The sequence below is a fragment of the Eubalaena glacialis genome, chromosome 8 (genome assembly GCF_028564815.1).
Source record: "Eubalaena glacialis isolate mEubGla1 chromosome 8, mEubGla1.1.hap2.+ XY, whole genome shotgun sequence".
Lineage (NCBI taxonomy): Eukaryota > Metazoa > Chordata > Mammalia > Artiodactyla > Balaenidae > Eubalaena > Eubalaena glacialis.
The window spans coordinates 2,307,601-2,330,717 of NC_083723.1; the positions used below are offsets into that span (position 1 = coordinate 2,307,601).

The 23,117-nt window shown below is 34.6% G+C and overlaps 1 protein-coding gene across 1 annotated transcript in view; it reads right to left on the minus strand.

The window, feature by feature from the left end:
* Nucleotides 1–6,061: 6,061 nt before the first annotated feature.
* Nucleotides 6,062–23,117, minus strand: part of ZPBP (zona pellucida binding protein) — a 93,825-nt gene continuing 76,769 nt past the window's right edge. The window contains exon 8 of the mRNA XM_061197524.1: nucleotides 6,062–6,156. Within this exon, the coding sequence (XP_061053507.1) occupies nucleotides 6,062–6,156 (95 nt within the window). The remainder of the gene's footprint in view (nucleotides 6,157–23,117) is intronic.

A 23,117-nucleotide genomic window follows, 5' to 3' on the forward strand; every position in this document is an offset into this window, starting at 1 on the left:
AATTCAGTGACTCTCCCATCTTTGACATCTTCTGTTGTCTAAAATCAAGTCACAGGTTCTACCCGCATTCGAGGGAAGAGGATTATACCAGACATAACTCACCGGCGGGGGGGGGGGTCCCAATCAGGTGTCTCCAACGTCGCCTATGCATGTCCCCAGTAAGCTTCTGCTGTAAACTGGCTACTACAATTCTTCTGATACATGTGGTAGGTTAACACTTGCTAACCAAACACCCTGGGGACTGCCAGGATTCAAATTAAGGTCTAGGTTCAGAAGCAATGAAAAATGATAGTTTTGGGGAGGAAACAAGACAACTGTTTTAGGACGATCATTATAGGCTCTTCAGGCAAGGGGACGTTTAGACTTCTCAGGGGAGGAAGGGCTGCTCTTACTGACAAACAAATCCCAGTAGAATGTTGGGCTTAATGTGTTTGGCTTCACTGGGACTTTCACATGTCCTCACCTCAATTCTTTCCCAACCAGTGCCTGGCCTCTATCATGAGAAACATATTAGGTGGTGAGTTCAAGTAGATTTATCATTCAATCCACCATTGGATTCGAATTTAAGTTTGTTTATCAAAAATCTGTGTGGCCACAGGAAAAGAGAGCTACTTCCATGGCAGTCACAGGAACTTTCTGGGTTTTTTTGAAGCCCTGAACTCATCATTTTCTTTCACCAAATGCAGTTAGAAGCAACCAACTCATCTCAGTCCTTATACTTCACTGTTTTCATTAAAATGTACTATTTCATCTGCGGCCTTGTCTTCCATAGGCACTTGGCCCTGAGTGATGACAGGTGATAATTTAAATGATGTTCCCCCAATGAATGCCAGGAGTTACCACCATCAGTGGAGTCCATCTTGTCTTTACATCTATAAAAGGACAGATCTGTGGAAACCGAGACCCCTGGGGAAGCTCAGCCTCTGGACATCAGACAGTGGGTGGCATAACTGAGGTCACTGCTGGTCAATGCTGGCAGCAAGTCAGATGCACAGCAGAGGAGAAGTGAGGGCCAGCTGGGGCCTTTGAGGGCACCTGTGCATCTTTTGTCACCAAGCTTAACCATGAGGACACAACACAACCTAAGAGAACTGTCCTGCCCTTGGATACCCAAATCTGGGCAGCAATAGCTTATGAGTGTTCTGGGCCCCTGACTTCCAGAAAGTAGAATAGAATAGAGAAGGAAGATAACCACTGAGGTCAGAACCAGGGACCAATCAAAGAACTCACCCATATTTGACAGGAGGAAGATCTCACTGTATCTTGCCCACCTGGATGGTGACTGGGATGTGTTTCTCTTTACTCCCTTTTCTGAATGGGCATTTTAAACTAGTCACTCTCTTCCTTCTCACCCATTTTATATTGGTAGTTTGGAGGCACATCAACTCTAGACCATAGGGACCCTGGAACTGATGCAACCTTCCACACATCACCCATGATTTTGAACTTCAACCTGAATGCACTCACTGGGTGAGAGTTTGAACCTGTATTATGGGGGAGGGAGAGACAATGAGCATGTGACATGCAGAGCTTGTTAATGTGAAGGGTGTGTATTGATGCAGACTCGTTAAAGGGATGCTCTGTGTCAGATAAAGACACTGGCCCACTCAACACCATTCCAAGTCCATGTCCACTTTTAAGCCCTCTTCTCTATTAATGAGAATCAAAGATGAATATATCAATTTCCCACTTACGCATCCTTGGGACATTGTCCCCTTCAATGTGATATAGAAGTCTTGTAGAGGGCTTTCATCTTCATCTTTTTTCTGAATGGAAGGTCAATCCAATGCCTAGATGCACAACAGCCACCTACAACCATGAAGACAAAAGCTACACTAAGGAAGGTGGAGCAAAAAAGGACAGGTGGCCCAAGGCAAGGACAGCTCTATGGAGACATGGCACCAGCTCTAACCCGACCTTTGCTAGACTCGAGAGAGAACAAAAACCACTGCATCAGGGCTCTCTGTAACTGACACACATCTTCACCACTAATCAGCTTGTAAACTTGGGGAAGTTATACAATTACTGTGACTCAATTTTCTCATATACGAAATGAGAGTAATATAATAATAAATCATAGAATTGGGTAAATAAAACACGAAAATATACGCAAAGGATTTCAAACAAATCTTTTCACATAATAAGCACTCGGTAAATAACACTCGTTAGCACTAGCAGCAGCATAATTATACGAGGAAAGCTCAACCTCACCAGTACCGCAGAAAAATGAAAGTATAATATGGGAAACTATTTCCATCTGTCAAGATAAATAATTAAAAAAATGAATTCAGGGAATTCCGTGGTGGTCCAGTGGTTAGGCCTCTGTGCTTTCACTGCTGGGCCTGGGTTCAATCCATGGTCGGGGAACTAAGATCCCACAAGCTGTGTGGTGTGCCAACACCCACCCCCCAAAAAAAAAGAATTCAGAGAGGGTGCAGTGAAATGTATACTCTGATATATCACTAGTGGGACTATAAATTGATACAATTCTTAGGAAATAAATTTGGCAAATGGTCCTAAGGATTAGAAATATCCAAACCCAGTAATTCTACTTCTGGGCAGAGAGAAGACTTAAAAATACCACAGAGTATTAAGAAAGAAGATGTTACCTGTAATGCTACATAAAACAGCAAAAGTCTGGAAGCAGTAGAAATGTCCAACAATTAGAAATGATTAACCATACTATAGTAATTTTGCTGAAATGTGTCATATGTAATAATCATTAAAATTATGTTAGTGAGGTGTATAAGATGGTATGGAAAATATATATTAAGGGAAATACTGACTGCATATACATGAATAAAACATATAACATGAATAAAAAATCACACAAAAGTAGGAAATTTACCAAAATGTTAACATTGCTGATATCTGGGTTATGAAACTGTAAGTGGTATTTTCCCCCTACTTCTAATTTCCTCTATTTTACCTATTTCCTGTAATGAACTCTCTACCAATTAGGATGCTTTTAGCTGCAGAAAACCTAACTTACTTTAACGAAAGGAACTTTCCTATCTCACAGGACTGGGGAGTCCAGGGCAGGCTGGGATTCAGACACAGTAAGGGTAGTGATTCAGCAGCAGCATCAAGTGCCAGCTCTTCCCATGTCTCCACTTGGGGTCCTCAGCGTGGGCTGCGTCCTCAGGGTGTTCACCTCATGGTTTCAACAAAGTGGCGGCCAAAAAAAAGTCACGTGCTGATTGGCTAAGAAGGATAGGTCTCTGGGGTAAACAAACTTGGTGCTCTGTTGGGAAGAAGGGGGGCGAATTGATACTGGAGAGTGAGCAACAATGTCTTCCCCAAATGGCTACTCTTGTCATTTGTCAAAGTATGTTTACTGCTTCCAAGATTTTCCAAAGTAATTCATTTCACTGTAGAAGACTTGGAAAACAGAGGGTATCAAAAATCCTCACACAGGACCCTATCACATAGCATGACCACTATTAACATTTTGGTTCATTTGTTTTAAAACTCTAAACAATACTACATAACATTCTACCATATGGAAACAGCATAATTTATTTAACCATTTCATTCTTGCAGATAATTTCTGTTAATTCCATTTTCATTATTAGTTCCATTGGATGGAATATTTCACCTGATCTCTAATTTGCTTCCTTTGGATAGTGCCCTTTAAGTGAAATTACTGGACCAAACTTGTTAAGACTCTTTTTACATATTGCCAAATGAATACATATTACACACCTATAGTGAGAAAAAAATCTAATTGATAAAATACAAAATGGGAACCATATTTCCCATAAGTTCACAGGTCAATGTAAATGTCAGATTGTGTAATTAAGAAAAAAATGTTTTGTTAAAATTAAGGCACTATATAAATGTAAGATATTATTTTGATATAAACAAAAATAATGAACACCTGTAACTGTCTTATGACAACAATCTCTCTTAGGGATTAGTTTATAGTTTTTATCATACATATTGTCAATTGCTTAAAACAACTTTCAACATTCCACAACCTATCTATTAATATAACAGAAGCAACTTTTATCTTAGTTATTATTTATACCCACAGGACTTTAATAATCTATTAATTAGTTTTAAAATTATTAAGCACATAACTATGTGCTTTGAAGATGACTAGGAAACTAGGAATACACTAGTATAATTGAATGTGGCAGACACACAACCAACTAAAATAAATGTGATATGTGGTAAAACAGAGCCAAGAACATTTCACTTTGAGAACCAAGAAAAAGAATTAACACTTCTCTTTCTTCTCCTAGCTCATCCTCTGCTTAAATTTCTACCAGCTGTTTTTTTTACCTGGACTTTAAAATCTTACCTGTTCTGCCCCCTGAAATTTGTGTGGCCTCATTTCTGGTCTGCCTTCATATGCTGAAAGTCCGTGACTGGCTCCACTCACTCTCCTGTCATTTGTCTCTTCTCATTCCAGATTACCCGTCTCTTCTGACCTCCAGTGCCCGTCATCACCATGTCACCCCCGCCGCTGCCTTCCCAGCTGACCAGCTAGGGGGCTAGTACTGATCAAGCCTCAGAAGGATGTATCAGAAATTAAATTCCTCTGGGCTTTTAAATAATAGGAAGAAAGTAATCCAAACTTAGGGAGTACAAAGGAAAGAATATGTACTCCAATTCATCTTACTATTAAATTAAGAAATTTGGAAAACTTTAGAAGCTTGCACTACTTTTACAGATGGAGACTTAATAGGTCTTTTACTAGTTACAGAAAGCACGTGCTAGAGGAACAGTAACTCACCCAAACAGCAAAACGGCAAAAATACGTGACTTAATAGTGGAAAGACGGCTCTTGAAAAACCTCTCAAAAATATATGAAAACGATTATGTCATGATTAGGAAAGTCCAAAGGGATTGTTAAAGAAAGATCAACAGGGCTAACAAAGAAATGTCATGTCCCTTCCCTCTCTTATTTGTGTGAGAATTCCAGAGTAATGTTTGTCTACAGGACGACAGAGAAGCTAATGTATTTACTGGACACTTTCAAAAAGCCATGCAGAGCCTCCGTGTAAGTACATGCTTCTCCTGTCCAGTGTGCTGCACAGCTGTGCCCAGATCCAATCTGTGTGCATTTGCCATTTACATGTGTTCACGTCTCCAGAAAGGAAATATGAAGAGAAAAACAGGGAACGTTCCAAGAGAGTGTAAAGTGGATACAAATACAATTAAAACAGTAATTAGAAAACTGAGAAGCTACTAATTTTGTGATTTACTTAAATATTTAATATTTAAATTTTTGGTAGTTTTTCATATTCAAACACAACATTCCAGGGTGAGAGAGTAAGTATTAGGCGGTCGCAGCAGTGGTATCTGTCACAGAACACTGTAATAGTGAAGGAAGTGAAACGACTGCTTGATTCTCACCCCTACAGGTGCTGCTGGGGAAAGAAACTGCTTAGTTTCTCTTTCTCTCCACATTGTGAAAGCTCAAATGTTAATTCAGGCACATACAATGATTACTCCATTCTAAAATGTCAAAAAGGTAATTTGAGGGACTTTCAACTGAAAAGTTTAAGATCACCACATTGAAGTATATTAAAAACTCATAGTGTGTTTGGGACTAGGTCTTAAACTAAAGTGGCTAAAAATTGCAACAATAAGACTTGCAGTGACTTTGAGCTATGAAAGGTCAAACTGGAAGGAATAGAATCCCATAAAATTAAAACAAAGGAATGAAACAAGTTGAAATTAAAATGATTGTGGAAAAATATGGTGGCCTGAGATTAGTCAACATATAATAATGATAGAATGGGCTATTTTTGAAAAATCATGAAAAAATCTTTTGGGCTAACCCAATATAGTATATTTCAAACGATTTTAAAAACAGTGATCCAAGAAATATTTTGGAGTCATATGTAAGTCTGGCACTAATGAATAAAGATTACTGGATGTTCTGTATATAGGACATTTGGACATACCGTGTTTCAATTAAAATGATGACACCATATTTTGGTAATATCTAATGTATTTAATTTTGGCATAATAGTGATTTATTATGTAGTAATATTTCAAAAATATACTTTTGTGTTTAACAAACCACCGAAGAGCTCAAAATAATGGCCTATAAACATGCTTTTGCTCCAAACACCAAGCTGCTATTGCACTGAAGGCAGTGAATTCCATCACGGGAGTTATAAGATCCAGGGCTGCAGATCACTGTGAATAAAAAATAAGTTAATAAGTAACGGTTTCCTAATGCCACGTAAATTAACTTTACATGGAGGATAAATTTTCAAAGAAGGTTCTTTTTTTTCTTTTTGTTTTTAATTGTGGTAAAATGCACATAGCATAAAATTTGGCATTTTAACCATTTTTAAGTGTACAGTTCAGTAGTGTTAAATGTATGCAAATCATTGTACAACTAATCTCCAGAACTTCTGCATCTGGGAAAAACTGCAACTCTATACCCACTAAAGATCTCCTCATTCCCCCTCCCCTAGCTCCTAGCAGCCACCATTCCACAATTTGTTTCTATGAGTTTGACTCCTCTAAATGCCTCATGTAAGTGAAAAGTTTTAAGTTTTCACTCTAATCCAGCTTAAACCAAGACTGTGACCTAAAATAATTTTACTGACCACACGATGTTGACATGAGAAGGCTGACTGGGCCATCCTGTAAGTTACAGAAGAAGCCACAAGGGGTCAAGAACCAAATGTGACTACCAGATGGTCCATAGTAACCACGATTTAGATGTATAAAGATAGCCCCAAATATGGGAAGGACTTGCAGATCATTTCTAACAATCCTCTGATTTCAAATCCTATTTCTATCATGGGCTAAAGGTGTAATTCTGGAAAAATTACTTAGCCTAAAACATAACTCAGTGTGGTCATCCCTAACATGTATACCATGAATACGTCACCACTGCTCCCTCTGCGTGATGGAAAGGAAAGAAAGGCAGGAAGAAACCAAAGTCAAATACATTCTCTGCCATTGATTAACTTTGGGATCCTGGGCAAAGTAGTCAATTCTCTTAGTTCTAGTTTCCTTATTTGTAAAACAGGTACAGTAACAATCAAGTCACAGCATTATCGTGAGGACTGAAACCAGATGACTTAGATGAAAAGGCACCCAGCATGTGATGGGCACTCAATAAATGCTTAACTCTGTGCATTGCGGGGGTGCTGCCTCTACTCACCTCTTCCACTGGGGGGGGCGGGCATCAAGGTCATGGGATGCCATCAGCCCCTAACTGGGTTGGGGTCTCTGACTAACCTATTGCAGATGTGGTCAGCCAAGGGATCACAAAGACGTTAGTAACAGCACATCTAAGGCATGGGTATCATGGACCATCAAAAAAGATTCTTTTTCTAGCACCATGATTTAATAACACATGTCACTGACTGGATCTGGGTCATATTATATTATTTAATTTCTTATTCTTTTTAAAATATATTTTTTCAAATTGGGAAATATCTTAACCGTCACTCAGAAAAAGTATTTTCCATTCTAGGTTCCACAGAGTTCCTCAAGTTTTAATAGACATTTTATTTGGGAATTAATGTTCCAGATGGAAAAAAATTGGGAAACAAAGTTAAATAGATTTATTTGCTGCAGTAATAAGAAGAGTGTTTAAAGTGAAAATGTATGTGGTAAAATTCTAATGATATAATATTTCTCAAAGGTGTGTGATCATGGTACACTTTCTCTCAAAACACATATTAATATTTCTTGATACACAAATATGGAAAGATTTAGCGAATGTATTGAAAGTGTCAAATCATTACATATGGAAAAGAGAAACCTGCATGCAGTCTTTACACACAGACTTTATACATGACTGTTACAAACAGAACTGATACTGGCATACAATCATCTAAACCAAAGTTTAAATAAATAATGATATTCTAATAAATATTCTTATAATTTAAAAAACCTTCATAATAATATAGTACATGTTATACCACAGAGCCCTTATCTGTAGCACTCTCTCCTAGGATATATCCTGAAATATTTTGTTCTCTTTTAAGTGGAATTGAGGAAAAATGCTAAAATGTTATTTATATTTAAAGTACAAAATTAGTGAAGTTTTCTTCCAGGTCTGAGTCTCAGTGAGTACAACATCTCCCAGCTACAGTTATGAGAGCAGCCTGATTAAAACTTGATTATTTCAATAAGAAGAGAAGGAAGCATTGGTGACTGATCGGTATCGACATATGAAGAAATAAGTAAATACAGGAAAATATCTTAATAAATTTTGGATAGGGAATAATTCCTTAAAAAGGGAAGTGACTAGCCATAATAGAAAATAATTGATACATGTGGTATTAAAATTAAGAACTTAAAGTAACAATAGTAACAATAGTCAAGCAAGAAAACTAGGAAATAGTTGCAGCTATATAACCAACAGAGGACTACCATTCAGAAAACACACACAATTCATATAAATCAATGAGAAAAGGACAGAAAATAATAGGAAAAACTTAACCAAGGAGGCAAATTCTTGTGTACTGAAAACTACCAAAAATTGCTGAAAGAAATCAAAGACACAAATGGGAAGACATCCCATGTTCATTTAATATTTAATATTGTTAAGATGTCAGTACTACTAACTATCCATGAAATCTCTATCTAAGAAATCTCTAGATTCTATGAAAGCTCTATCAAAATCCCAGTGGTGGCGTTTTCAGAGATAAAAAAAATTCATCATAAAACTAATTTGAAATCTCAAGGGACTCAGAATAGCCAAAACAATTTTGTAAAAGAATAACAAAGTTGGACATCTCACACTTGCTGATTTAAGTACTACAAAGCTACAGTAATTTCAGTGGTCTGGTACTGACATAAAGACAGAATTACAGACAAAAAAAAAATAGAAATAAACTCCCAAATAATTTTTAACAAGGATACCAAGATCATTCGATGAGGAAAGGACAGTCTTTTCAACAAATGGTTGAGCAAACTGGATATCCACTTGAAAATGAATGAGGCTGGACTCACTTTACACCATATATACAAAAATTAACTCAAAATGGATCAAAGACCTAAACATAAGAGCTAAAACCATGAAATTCTTGGAAGAAAACATAGGAAAAAGCTTTATGACATTAGATTTTACAATGATTTTTTATATGACACTGAAAGCATGAGGACAAAGGACAAATAATTAAATTGGACTACATCAAAATCAAAACTTTTTCTGCACACTTGAACCAAGGAAAGGCCACGTGAGGACAAAATGAGAAGGTGGCCCATTATGCCATCATCAAGCCAAGAGAGAACTCACCAGAAACGAATCACCAGCACCTTGAACTTGGGCTTCCAGCCTCCAGAATTGTGAAAAAAAATTTTGTTTAAGCCATCCAGTATACGGAATTTTGTTATGGCAGCCCAACCTAATACAGTATTTATCCAAAAGAACTAAAAGTAGGATCTCGAAGAGATATCTGCGCACCCATGTTCAGTGCAGCATTATCCACAATAGCCAAGAGGTGGAAGCAACCCTATGTCCATTGACAGACGAATGGATAAAGAAAACATGGCATACACATGTGGACAACGGAAATGTGGTACATTAGTGCTGGGCCACCTAATGTGATGTTAATGTGGGAATGAGAAATTATAAAAAGTACTGTGAAATGGTATGAAAATGTGTGATGGTCACATACTACACATGTTGGAGGTGGGAATGTGACACATATACACACACATACACAACAGAATAGTATTTAGCCTGCAAAAGGAAGGAAATTCTGACACATATTACAACATAGATGCCAAGTGAAATAAGCCAATCACAAAAGGACAAATGCCACATGATCTCATTTACGTGAGGTACCTAGAGTAGTTGTCAAATTTACAGGGACAGAAAGAAGAAGGGTGATTGTCAGGGACTGAAGGGAGGGCAGAATGGGGAGCTAGCGTTTAATAGGTATAGAATTTCAGTTTGGGAAGATGAAAAAGTTCTGGAGATGGATGGTATTGATGCTTACACAACAATGTGCATGTGCTTAATGTCACTAATTTGTACCTTTCAATATGCTTAAAAGGTTAAATCTTATGTATATTTTACCATAATAAAAAATGTGATGCATTACATAATCATCAGATTGCAAATATTTAAAGTTTGGTTATGCCAAGAATTGGCACAGATGTAGACAGGATCTGTCCTACATTGCGTTGTAAAAGTGTTTTCTAAATTTTTTGTATTAACCCAATCTGACATATTTTAATGAATTGCTCATCTTATGATCCAATATTAGCTAAAGACCTAGGATATACAAACAAAAATATTCACAACACCATTGTCTGTCATAGTAGAAAAACTGAGAAGTAGGAAGCAATTTCAACCAACAATAAAACAGATATATACTCCTTGATATATTCATGAAATAGAATATTATATAGAAAAGAAAATTTTAAAAAATTGTGTTATAACCACAAAAATGTGCATGAATCTCACAGATACAATTTGCAATACTGTGAATCTGTTAAAATAGCCTATCATTGGACAGATTCTCAGACTGGATTTTTAAAAATCCAACTTTATGCTGTTAATGTAAAAATGTAAATTTTAATCAAATTAATCTACACCTGCACTGCACTCATAAATAAAACTTCAACTACAATTTTATTTTATATATCTTGACAAATCAATTTAAAATGGACAACTTCTAAAAAGAAAAAAGAAGGTGGTTTACCCTCTCTATACATCAAGACATTAATTACCACAAACAGTAAAACAAAAACGAGGACCCTTTAAAAGACATATATATTCGTGTGTATGTACATATATGTGTATATACATACAAATGTAGGTGTGTGTATATATGCACCATACATTATAAGTATATATATGTGTATGTATACACACACACACATACACACACACACACACGGTATGTACCCTTATTTTATGGACCTGAGAGTAAAGAAACAAAATTTGAAATTAATAAAATAAATTATTAGAGAATTTTTTCCTGGTTGTGAGGCAGGTAAGACTTTTATAAGAGAAAGCAAATAGAGAAAATAAGCAATAAGACTTATACAATATTAAACAAAAAATAATGTACCAAAGACAATGTCCACAATGCTAAAAATCAAGTGGCCAAGAATTCTAATTCTAGCTTATATTGAATTAATCAATCTGCAGAAAACACTTATAACATCTGGAAAGAGGAAACATACACTATTTGACAGCCTTGAAGAGGTAGCAAAGACAGGCAAATGGGTAAAAGTATTATTATATATTTCAGCAGTGGGTACTCACCACGCTATGTGGTGCATGGGTGGCTAAAACTGAAGCAAAAATTATGTCTACTTGGTTACAAAAAATGAGAGGACAGACTTCTAGGCCACCAGAAGATATAGAAAGTAATGGGAGAAATTCAAGGAAACAGGTAGAAACAGAAGCAAGAACTCTAAAATCTCATATAAACTCCATGCAGATCACTGGCTGATGTGAGAACTTCACATTAGTCAATGATATTGCAGGAAGTTCAAAACCAGAAAGAGTTGGAAAGCTGAACAAACTGAGAAGATGGTGCCTACAATGGAAGAGACAGTTTAGATTTTGAATCTAGCATATTATTAGACTAAATAATAAACACTCTTCAGAGCAAAAATAAGCCAGAAGACTCTACATAGCACTACCAATAAAGTTTAGCATATAATAAAAATTATTAGATTTTCAAAGACACAGAAAACTAACTCAGAGTCAAGAGAAAAAACATCAATAAAACATTCAAAATAACAGAGGCGTGGTAATTAGCAGATAAGGACTTTAAAGCAGCTAGCATAAATGTATTCAAAGACATAAAGGAGTGAATTATTATAATAAGTAAACTGATTGAAAAATCTTATCAGAGAGATGGAAACTATAAAGCACAACAACTGAAAATTCTAGACCCCAAAAGTAAAATATTTGAAGTAAGTAACAAAACAAAACAAAACTGGATGCGCTTAATAGCAGAATAAAGACAGAAGTAGAATATGTCAGTAAGTACAAAGACATACCTATAGAAACTGTCCATTGTGTAGAAGAAAGAGAAATAAGAGTTTAAAAAAATTGAATAGAGTAACATCAGCAAAGATACTGGCAGCTCCAAATGACAGTCCCAACTAAAGAAACATGAAAATAATCAAGCAAAAACTCTCAGAATTAACTTTGAAAGAACTCTAAAAAACAATCAACATACAGGAAATAGTAAAATGGCAGAAATAAGTCCTTTCTTATCAGTAATTACTTTTAATGTAAATGGATTAAATTCTACAATCAGAAGACAGAAAGTGGCAGAATGAATATTTATGATCCAACTATATGCAATCTGGAAGAGACTCACTTTAGACCAAATGAAACAATTAGGTTGAAAGTGAAAAAGTGGAAAAAGATATTCCATGGAAACTGTAATGAAAAAAGAGCTGGCACTAATTCAGATTAAATAGACTTTAAGTCAAAAACTGTTATAAGAGAAAAAGGAAATTACATATTCCTAAAAGGATCAAATCATCAAGAAGATATAACAATTATAAAAATATACACACCAAACAACAGGTACAGAAAATATATAAAGCAAACACTGGCAGAACAGAGGGAGACATAGCTCTACAGTAATACTTGGAGATTTCATTACCTCTCTTCCAATAATGAATAGAGTTTCTAGACAGAGGATCAATAAGGAAATAGAGGACTTGACAACACTATAAACCAACTAAATTAACAGACGTATATAGAACACTTCACTCATAGCAACAGAATACCCATTTTTATCAAGTACACATGGAATATTTTCTAGGATAGATAATATTTTAGGACACAAGACAATTCTTCATAAATTTAAAAAGAATGATATCATACAAATCACAACAGAACGAAGCTACTGAAGAAATCAGTAACATAAGGAAAAGTGGAATGTTCACAAATATGTGGAAATTAAACAACACATTCTTAAAAGGCCAAGAAGATAAAGAAGATATGAAAAGGGAAATTGGAAAACATATTGAGATGTATTAGAATGAAAGTATAACACACCAAACCATATGAGATTAAGTGAAAGCAGAGGAACATTTATTAATAGTAAATGCCTATATTGAAAAAAAAGAAAGATCTTAAATCAATAACATAACTTTACACCTGAAGGGATGAGAAAGCAACAAACTAAATCTACAGATAGCAGAAGGAAGAAAAATTTTTTAAAGATTAAAGTGAATATTAATGACAGAATTTAAAAAATAGAGAAAAGCAAGGAAAATAGAAGTCGATTTTTATAAAGACTAAAAGGATTGACAAACCTTTAGGTAGATTGAGAAAAAGAGAGAAGAGAGAAATTTCCAGAGTCAGAAAGAAAGATGGAACATCACTACCAAACTTACAGAAATAAAAAGAATAAACCAATTTTAAGAAAAATTATATGCCACCAAATTAGGTAAGCTAGAAAAAAAATGAAAAATACCTGGAAACACACGTGTTACAAAAACTGACTGAAGAAGAAATAGAAAATCTGAAGAAATCTATAACAAGTAAAGATATTGAGCTAGTAACTGAAAACCTCCAATAGTGAAAATCTCAGGGTGAGATGGCTTCACTGGTGAATACTACCAAACAGTTAAAGAAGAATTAAACCAATTCTTCTCAAACTCTTTCAAAAACAGAAGAGGAGGAAACACTTACTAATCAATCTGTGATATCAGCATTGCCCTGACATCAAAGCCAGATAGAGTTATTACTAAGACAAGGAAATAAATGTCAATATCTCTAGAATGCAGATGCAAACATCCTCAACAAAATACTAACAAGCAACTTCCAGCACTATATTAAAGTATTATTCACCATAATCAAGTGGGATATATCCCAGGAACTGCAAAGGTGGCTAAACATATAAAAACCAATCAAAGTAATATACTATACAAATAGAAGGGGGAAAAAAAAAACTACATGGTCATCTCAATTGATGCAGAAAAAGAATTTGACAAAATCCAAAATTTTCATCATAAAAACACTCAATAAACTAGGAACAAAATGAAAAAAAATTCAATCTGATAAAGGGTTTTTATGAAAAACCCAAGGCTAACATCATCTTCAATAGTGAAATATTGAAAGCTTTCCCCCTAAGATCAAGAACAAGGTAAGGATGTCCTAAAGAAAGTTCTAGAGAGAGCAATTAGGCAAGAAAAATAAAAGGCATCTGAATTATAAAAGAAAAAGTAAACTAATTGTAGATGACATGATTGTGTGTATGTATACACACACACACACACACACACACACACACACACACACACAGGGAGAGAGAGAGAGAAACCTGTGAATACACATATACACATGGTACTAGAACTAATAAAGGAATTCAGCAAAGTTGCAGGATACAAGATCAACACACAAAAAGTGGTTATGTCTATACACTAGCAGTGAAAAATCCCAAAAGAAAATTAGAGAAGCAATTATATTTACATGATAATCCACAAAAAATCTAGATGTAAATTGAAGCAAGAAGGTTGAAGACTTGTAAAATTAAAATTATAAAACACTGCTGTAAGAAATAAAAGAAGACCTACATAAATGGAAAGACATCCTATGTTGGAGAAGTGGAAGACAATATTGTGAAGATGACAATACAATCCAAAGGAACCTATAGATCAATGTATCCTGTATCAAAATCCCTCAGGTCTGTTTTGAAGAGAGGGAATGATGATCCTCAAATTCACATGGAATTGCAAGGGGCCTAAAATATAGAACATAGTTTTGAAAAAAGCAAACCTAGAGTACTCACACTTCTAAATTTCAAAACTCCCTACAAAGCTACAGTAATCAAAACAGTGTAGTACTAGAAAAGGAGAGAAGGTACACTAATGGAATAGAACTGAGAGTCCAGAAATAGCCACACACATCAGTGGCGAACTGATTTTCAACAAAGATGACAAGATCACGCAAGGGGGAAAGAACAGTCTCTTCAGTGAAAAGTCCTGTGACAACCAGATAGCCACATGCCAAGAATACATTTGGACTCCTAACTCATACCGTTTTCTAGAACTTACCTCAAATCATCAATGTCCTCTTTGAAAAAAATGAAAGGGGTAAATTTTTCACAATTTTAGATTCCGTAATGGTTTTTTAGAAATGACACCAAAAGCATCAGCAATAAAAAAGAAAATAAACTGAACTTCATAAAAATATAAAGCTTCTGTGCACAAATGGACATTATAAAGAAAGTGAAAAAACTCTCTGAGAATAGATAAACATTTGCAAATCATACACGTGCTAAGGTCTGAGTATAAAGAATATGTAAATAGCCCTTAGAACTCAACAACAAAAAGAAAGAAAAGCCAATTTAAAAAATGAACAGAAGACTTGCCTAGACATTTTTCTGAAGATATACAAGTGGCCACCAGGTACAGGAAAAAATGCTCAACATCATTAGTCATTTGGGAAATGCAAGTCAATACTGAGACACTACTTCACACACAAGGATAGCAATAATTTTTTTAAAGGAAAATAACAAGTGTTGTTGAGAATAGTTACCCTTATATATTATTAGTAGCACTGTAAAATTGTGCAGGCACTGTGCTAAATAGTTTGAAAACTGCTCAAAAAGGTAAACAGAGGATTGCCTGTGTATAAAGTATAAAAAAACAATGCAATATTATTCAACCATAAAAAGGAATGACATACTGATACATGCTACAATGTGGTTAAATCTTGAAACATTAGGCTAAATGAAAGAAGCCAGAGAAAAAATGACACATATTGTATCTTTTCATTTGTATGAAATATCCAGAATAGAGACAGAAGGCAGACTGGTAGTTGTCAGGGGCTGAAGGTAGAGAAAAATAGGGAGTAACCACTTAATAAGCACAGAGTTTCTTTTTGAGGTGACTAAAATGTTTGGGAACTAGGTAGAGGTGGTGGTTGCACAGCACCGTGTACTAAATGCCACTGAATTATCCACTGTAAAATGGCTTTATGTTATATGAATTTCAACTTAATTAAAAAATGAGTAGAGCTTCATGTGACCCCTGGGCCAATATAAATTGGTGTAACATATGTGTAATTGATAACCAAAAAGGGAAGACAGAGAGAATAATGCAGAAAATAAATGACATATATGACCCAAAAGCCTAGAATTTAACAAAAGACATGAATGAATAATCCAAAAAACTCTGCAAACACCAACATGAAATGTACAAAACCTCCACCCCTACACACAACATAGTCAAACTGCTATAAACCCCGAGTAAAGATAATCTAAATGCTATGGAGTGAAAAAGATGACACATTAAATGCAGGGTGCGAGAGGGAAGAAGTATGAGTAGCAGCTCACTTCACACTAGAAGCAATAACTGCTAGAAGGCAGTGGAATATTATTCAGTGCTAAAAAGAAATACTACTAAGTGAAGGAAGTCAATCTGAAAAGGCTACACACTGTATGATTCCAACAATATAACATTCAGGAAAAGGCAGAACTATGGAGACAGTAAAAAGATCAGTGGCTTGGGGATAAAGAAGAATGAATAGGTGGAAAGCAGAGAAATTTTAGGGTAGTGTAGCTACACTGTATGATACTATAATTGTAAACATATGTCATTACACATTTGTCCAAAAAACCACAGAATGTACAACACCAAGAGTGAATCCTAATGTAAACCATGGACTTTGGGTGATGATGATATTTCATTCATTGTAGATTCATCAATTACAACAAATGTATCACTCTGCTGAGGGATGTTGAGCGGTGGAGGTTAAGCATGAGTGGGGCCAGGGGACATATGGAAAATCTCTGTACCTTACATTCAAATTTGCTTTGAACCCAAAACTGCCTAAAAAATAAAGTTTATTTAAAAAACGTGAAAGGTAAAAAAAGACATTTGGTAATACAATTTAGAGACACTGTAGACAATAACCCTGCACTACAAGTAAGGCTAAAAGAAGTTCTTTAGCCTGAAGAGAACAGTGACCAGATAGAATAAAGGAAATGATTTACCATTTTGCCTGAAACAACTGAAACATAATAACCATAGAAAGACATGGAAAATGGTTTTCAAGAAACTGGACATCAAACCACAAGGGACAGTGATCCCAAGGGACATACAGGAAACAAAATATTGATATATGAGCTCTACAACTGTTGCAGATTATTGCTTTCAGTGAGTTTCTAAATTATGGCAAAGGGAACTGAGGTGGAGCTGAGTTCTTCCCTGAACTGAAGAGACAAAGCTGAAGTCCAAGAAGACGAATGCAGCTAGTGTTCTTCCTGTGAACCAGAAAGGAGATACTGTGGAGACAGAGAACTCTGGAGATGAGTAGAACATCTCACTTGATTATATAACAGAAATCAGCATATGTGTCTGAGGAACATACCTGAATCTGGGGAAAGGACCATCAACTTTGATAACTTTATAGGAAAGGGTGCTTGGCAATCACTCAGGCTAAGGAACAGTGTCTGTTCCCAATAACCAGAATAGAAAATTCATATTCAAAAGGCATTGGGTGGAGCACTTAGGAAATTAGTGGAAAATGATCAGCTTTAGACTGAATACTGAACCAGAAACACCAATCAGATTAGAAAAGCAAGACATGAAATGATCAAATTGTTTTCAATAATGTATTAATTGCATGTGAAAAAAAGAAGACAAAATTCACAGGAATACAAAAATATGCAGTACCAAATAAGGTAAAATCACAGTGTTTGGAATCTACACAAAGATTACTAGGCATGAGAAAGAGGCAAGAAAACACATAATAAAGGGAATAATCAAACAATAAAACCAAACTAGAAAAAAGGAGGTGAAATACTTGTATACTAAAAACTACAAAACATTGCTGAAAGAAACTACAGGAGACCTAAATAAATAGAAAGTCATTCTGTGGTCATGGTAGGAAGACTTAATATTAAGATTTCAACATTACCCAAAGCAATCTAGATATTCAATGCAATCCCTATGAAAATTCCAACAGCTTTTGTTTTAAAGAAATTGAAAAGCCATTCCTCAATTCATAGTAAATTGCAAGCGGCCCTGAACAGCCAAAACACAATCTTGAAAAAGAAGAACAAAGCCAGAGGACTCATACTTCCCAATTTCAAAACATACTACAAAGCTCCAGTAATCAAAACAGATAGACGTACAGACCAATGGAACACAAATAAACCTATTCATTTATTACCAACTGATTCTTGATAAGGGTGCCAAGTCCATTCAATGTGAAAACAGTAGACTCTTCAACAAATGGTGCTGGGAAAACTGTATTTCCACAAGCAGAAAAATGAAGTTGGATCTCTACCTCACGCTATATACAAATATCAACTATGACTTACATAAAGAGCTAAAAATTCCTAGAAGAAAACATAGGGCTAAATCTTCATGTCTTTTGGTATGGCAACAAATGATGAGATATGGCAACAAAGCTAAAAAATGGATAAACTGGACTTCATCAAAATTTAAAATTTTATGCATCAAAAGACATTATCAACAACTTTGTTAAATGGCTAAGCAGAAATGTTAACAGGATCTATCTCTTCCTGACACAAGATATAAGCACTAATCATAAGAAAGCTGGAGTGATTATATTAATATCTAACAAAGTAGACTTCAATGCAAGGAATATTATCAGGAATAAAAAGGTGTATCATTACATAATGATGGAGAGTCAAGTCATCAAGAAAAGTACCAATCCTAAATGCCTATTTACATAATTACTGAGTTTCAAGATACTTGGAAGAAAATAAAGGAGAAATAGTCCAATCCACAATATCAGCTGGGAGCGTCAACATTTCACTCTTACAAATTGATTTAACAAGTGGAAACTAGAACAATAGAAATACAGAAGACAACTTCTACTTAAATGCCGGAATAAACTTATTATTCAAGAAGACATGGAAGAGTCATCAAGATGTGCCATATCTTGAACCTTAAAACACTTCTCAAAACAACTAAAAGATTCAAAGTAATATAGAGCATGCTTTCTAAACAGAAAAATTTAGTTGGGAATCAACAATATAAAGATACACTGGAAGTGATCAGTTATATGGGAATTAAACAGAATACTATGAAATGAGCCCTGGGACAAATAAAATTACAAAGAAAATTAGAAAATATTTTGCACTGAGTGAAAACTTAAAAATAAATAAAATTAGTAGGATGAAGGTAAAACAATGGTAGGGGAAAATGTATAGCCTTAAATACTTATGTAAGAAAAGAAAAAGATATAAAATCAATGTATTGATAGTATGCTGCTCCCTTAAGAAACTAAAGAAAGAAGAGCACATTAAGTTTCAGATGAGGAAGAGAGCAAAAAAAATAAATAAATAAAAGAGCAGATATTAATGAAACAGAAATCAAATGAAAAATTCAATAAACTAAAATCTGGCTCTTTGAAGAGACTAATAAAACTGATAAACCTCCAGCTAGAGCTTGTAAAACAAAAATAAGACACAAGACAAAAATAATAAGAAGAATGCCTGTTTTTATTTCTATTCAACACCGTACTGGAGGACCTAGTCACTGCGATAAAGTAAAAGAAAAAAGGGCACAGATATCAGATGAAGAAGTAAAACTGTTATTTGCAGATGATATGTTTATTCTTGTAAAAAAATACAGGGTCTACAAAATAATTATGATATCTAATCACTGAATAAAACAGACATATGGGATCCAGGTTAATATTTAAAAATCAATATGCTATAGTAATTCAAAAACACAGAGCAAGCAAAGCAATTTTTTAATGTAATATGGTAATAAAGCTTCATTAATCAAGACACTTTGGTATTGGTGAAATGATAAACATAAGGATGAATGGAGCAGAATTAAACCCACATGAATATAGTCAGTTGAATTTTTGACAGAGGTACCAAGGAAAGTTTAATGACAAAAGAAAAGTCTTCAACAAATGGTGCTGTATCACCAGGATAGGTTATATGTATTGTAACAAATGATTATTGACCCTTACCTCATACCAAATAGAAATATTAACTCAATATCTATCATAGACTTAAATGCACAACCCAAAAGTACTAAACAAAAAGCACAGTAGAAAATCTTTGTGACCTTAGGGTAGGAAAATGTTTATTAGAACACAAAAACACATGAACCACAGAATAAAAAAAATTAATAAATTGGACTTCTTCAACGTTTTGCTTTGAAAACAAAAATGTAAGCCACAATCTGGGAAAATATATTCACAGCACATATATCAGAAAAAAAACTTTTTGTCCATACTAAATTAAGAACTCTTACAACTCAGTGAGACAAACAACCCACTTAAAAAATGGGAAAGATATTTGAACAGATACTGTGCAAAAGAATACCAATATCCAATAGAAACTTGAAAATATCTTTTAAAAAGGAAAATTAATTAAAACCACAATGAGATACCACTACACATACACACATTGGAATGGTTAAAATTAAAACAGAGTGACCATACTATGCTTTGGAAAGTATTTAGAACAACTGGAACTCCACAACTTTGCTGGTAAAACATGAAAATTGTACAGTCACTTTAAAAATAATTTGGCTCTTTTTTTATAAAGTTAAACATACACTTACCGTATGACCCAGCAATCGCAATCATAGGTATTTTCCCAGAAGAACTGAAAACACATGTCCACACAAAGACTTGTACAGGAATGTTCATAGCAGCTTTATTTGTAATGGCCTAAAACTGGAAACAACCCAGATGTCCATCATCAGGTGAATGGATAAATGAAATGTGGTATATCCATACAATGGACTACTACTCAGCAATAAAGAGGAGCAAACTATTAATACATGCGATAATACTGACTAACCTCAAAATTATGCCGAAAGAATTCAGACAAAGATTATATACTGCATGATTCCATTTATTAAAAATTATTAAAATACATGCAGATATATAGTGATGCAGAGGATATCTGCATTTGCTTGGGAATGGATATTGAGGGAGGATTGATTACAAAAAGGCATAAGCAAAATTCAGGGTTACGGCAGAGATCCTCTTCTTGATTGTTGTGATAGTTTCATGGATGTATATGTGGCCAGGTCATTAAACTGTATAATTTCAACATGCGTACTTAATTGTATATCATTGTTGAGCCCAAACAAAGCAAGTTGTAGAGGTTATTTAAGGCAAGACGCCATTTATTACCATGCAAACCAATACTATTTGTCATTGTTGACTGCCTCAATAAGAATTAAAAGTATAAAATCTTGGATTGGGGTAAAAAATATCCAATTCTGATAATGAATATATCTGAGCAGAAGAGGAAGACAATGAATTGTTGAGGCCTTCACAGGAAGCTTCAGCTGTGTCCTATTTAAATCACTTTAAATCTCAGGATACAAAGCAAGTGACAGAATATGAAATTTGTTTGGAATGGGTGATATGAACATACTTGCTTATAACATCATTTTCTATATTTCTAGATGTTTGAAATATAACATTACAAAGAAAAATTTTATTTCCAAAGAGCGATAATAAATCAAAGACACACACACACATACACACACACATGCATCGTTCCCTGAAAACCAAAACTAAACAAGCTTCAAGGTACAGATAGCTTCAATGAGGTATTGAGGGAAAAATTATATAAATTTTACATAAACCATTCAGAAAACGCAAGAAGAGGGAATGACTGCAATTCATTTTTAAAACAGCAAGTGCCCTAATAATAAAATTTTATAAATATTTACAAGAAAACTATAGACCAAAGTTCCTCATGGATATAGACACAAGAATCCTTAACTAAATGTTAGCATATAAACCTCAGCGATATGTAGAAATTATGAATGATGATCACATATAGTTTATATAGAGGTCAGTTTATACAAAGTTGGTTTAACTTCTATGTACCGATCAATGCATCATAAAACATGATAAAAGATACAAAACATATGATCATCTCAATGGTGTATACAAGACATGACAAAATTCAATCTCCTTCATGATGAAAACTCAAAATAAATAGAGAATGGAAGGGAATTTCCTTCATCAACCCAATTAATGGCATTTTAAAAGCTGCCAGCTAGCATCACAGCTAACGGGGAAAGCCCGTGGGCCCTGACAGTTGCAACAGGAAAAGAATGCCAACTCTCGCCGCTTTTGGCGAGCACTTTTCTGAACATTCTAGCCAGACTAACAATATGCTAACATATAGTTCTAAAAAGTAAATTCTTAGAACTATAAGTTTTAGCAAGGCCACACAATACAAGGTCAATGTTTCTAGAAGAAAATAGAAAAAATTCTTCATGAATTTGGGGTAAGCAGAAATTTCTTGGATGGACACAATATCTTTGGTTCCTTAAGAAAAAAATTAAGAAACTTAGTTTTGTCAAAATTAAAACTTCTGTATTTGAAAGACACCACTAAGAAAGTAAAACGAATATATATGGACCTGTTTCCAGAATACATAAATAAACCTTGTAAGTCAATATTTAGAAGAAGAATAACCTGAAAAAGGGTAGAGGAAATGATGTGAACAGACAGTTCACAAAAGAACATATGTGAACGCTCACAGAGAACATGAGAAGATATTTGATATCGTTAGCTATAAAGTAAATACAAATTATATCACAAATAAAATAGCACTACACTGATTAAAATTTAAAAGATGGACAATATCAAGACTGCAAGAATGTGAAACCACCAGAAATCTCATACACTGCTTGGTGGACATGCAAAATCATACAACTACTTTGTAAAAGTTTGGGAGTTTCTTAACAGTTAAAAATACTCTACCATATTATCCTAAAACTTAACTCTTATGCATTTATCCAAGAGAAATGAAAACATAGGTCCACAAAAAACTTACACAGAAATGTTCATACAAGCTCTATTCACAATAGCCAAAAACTAGAAACAACCCAAATGCCTGTAAAAAACTGAATGTATAAATAAACAGTGGTAAATTTAATAAGTAGTTGTGATTGTGAAGTAGCATAAGGGGACAATTTGGGGAATGGAAATTTCTATATCTTCATAGTGGTATTGGTTAAATGGATGAATACACTTGTCGAAACTCACTGAACTGTACAATTAAAATGTGCACATTTAAAAATGAGTGTATTTATGACACCTTAATAAAGTTGATTAAAAAAATTTTCCCACAAATAATGCATGATCTAAAATAGTCAAATTCACAGAGGCAGGAAGTAGAATGGTGGTTCCCAGGGGCTGGTGAGAGGGAGAAATGAGGAGATATTAC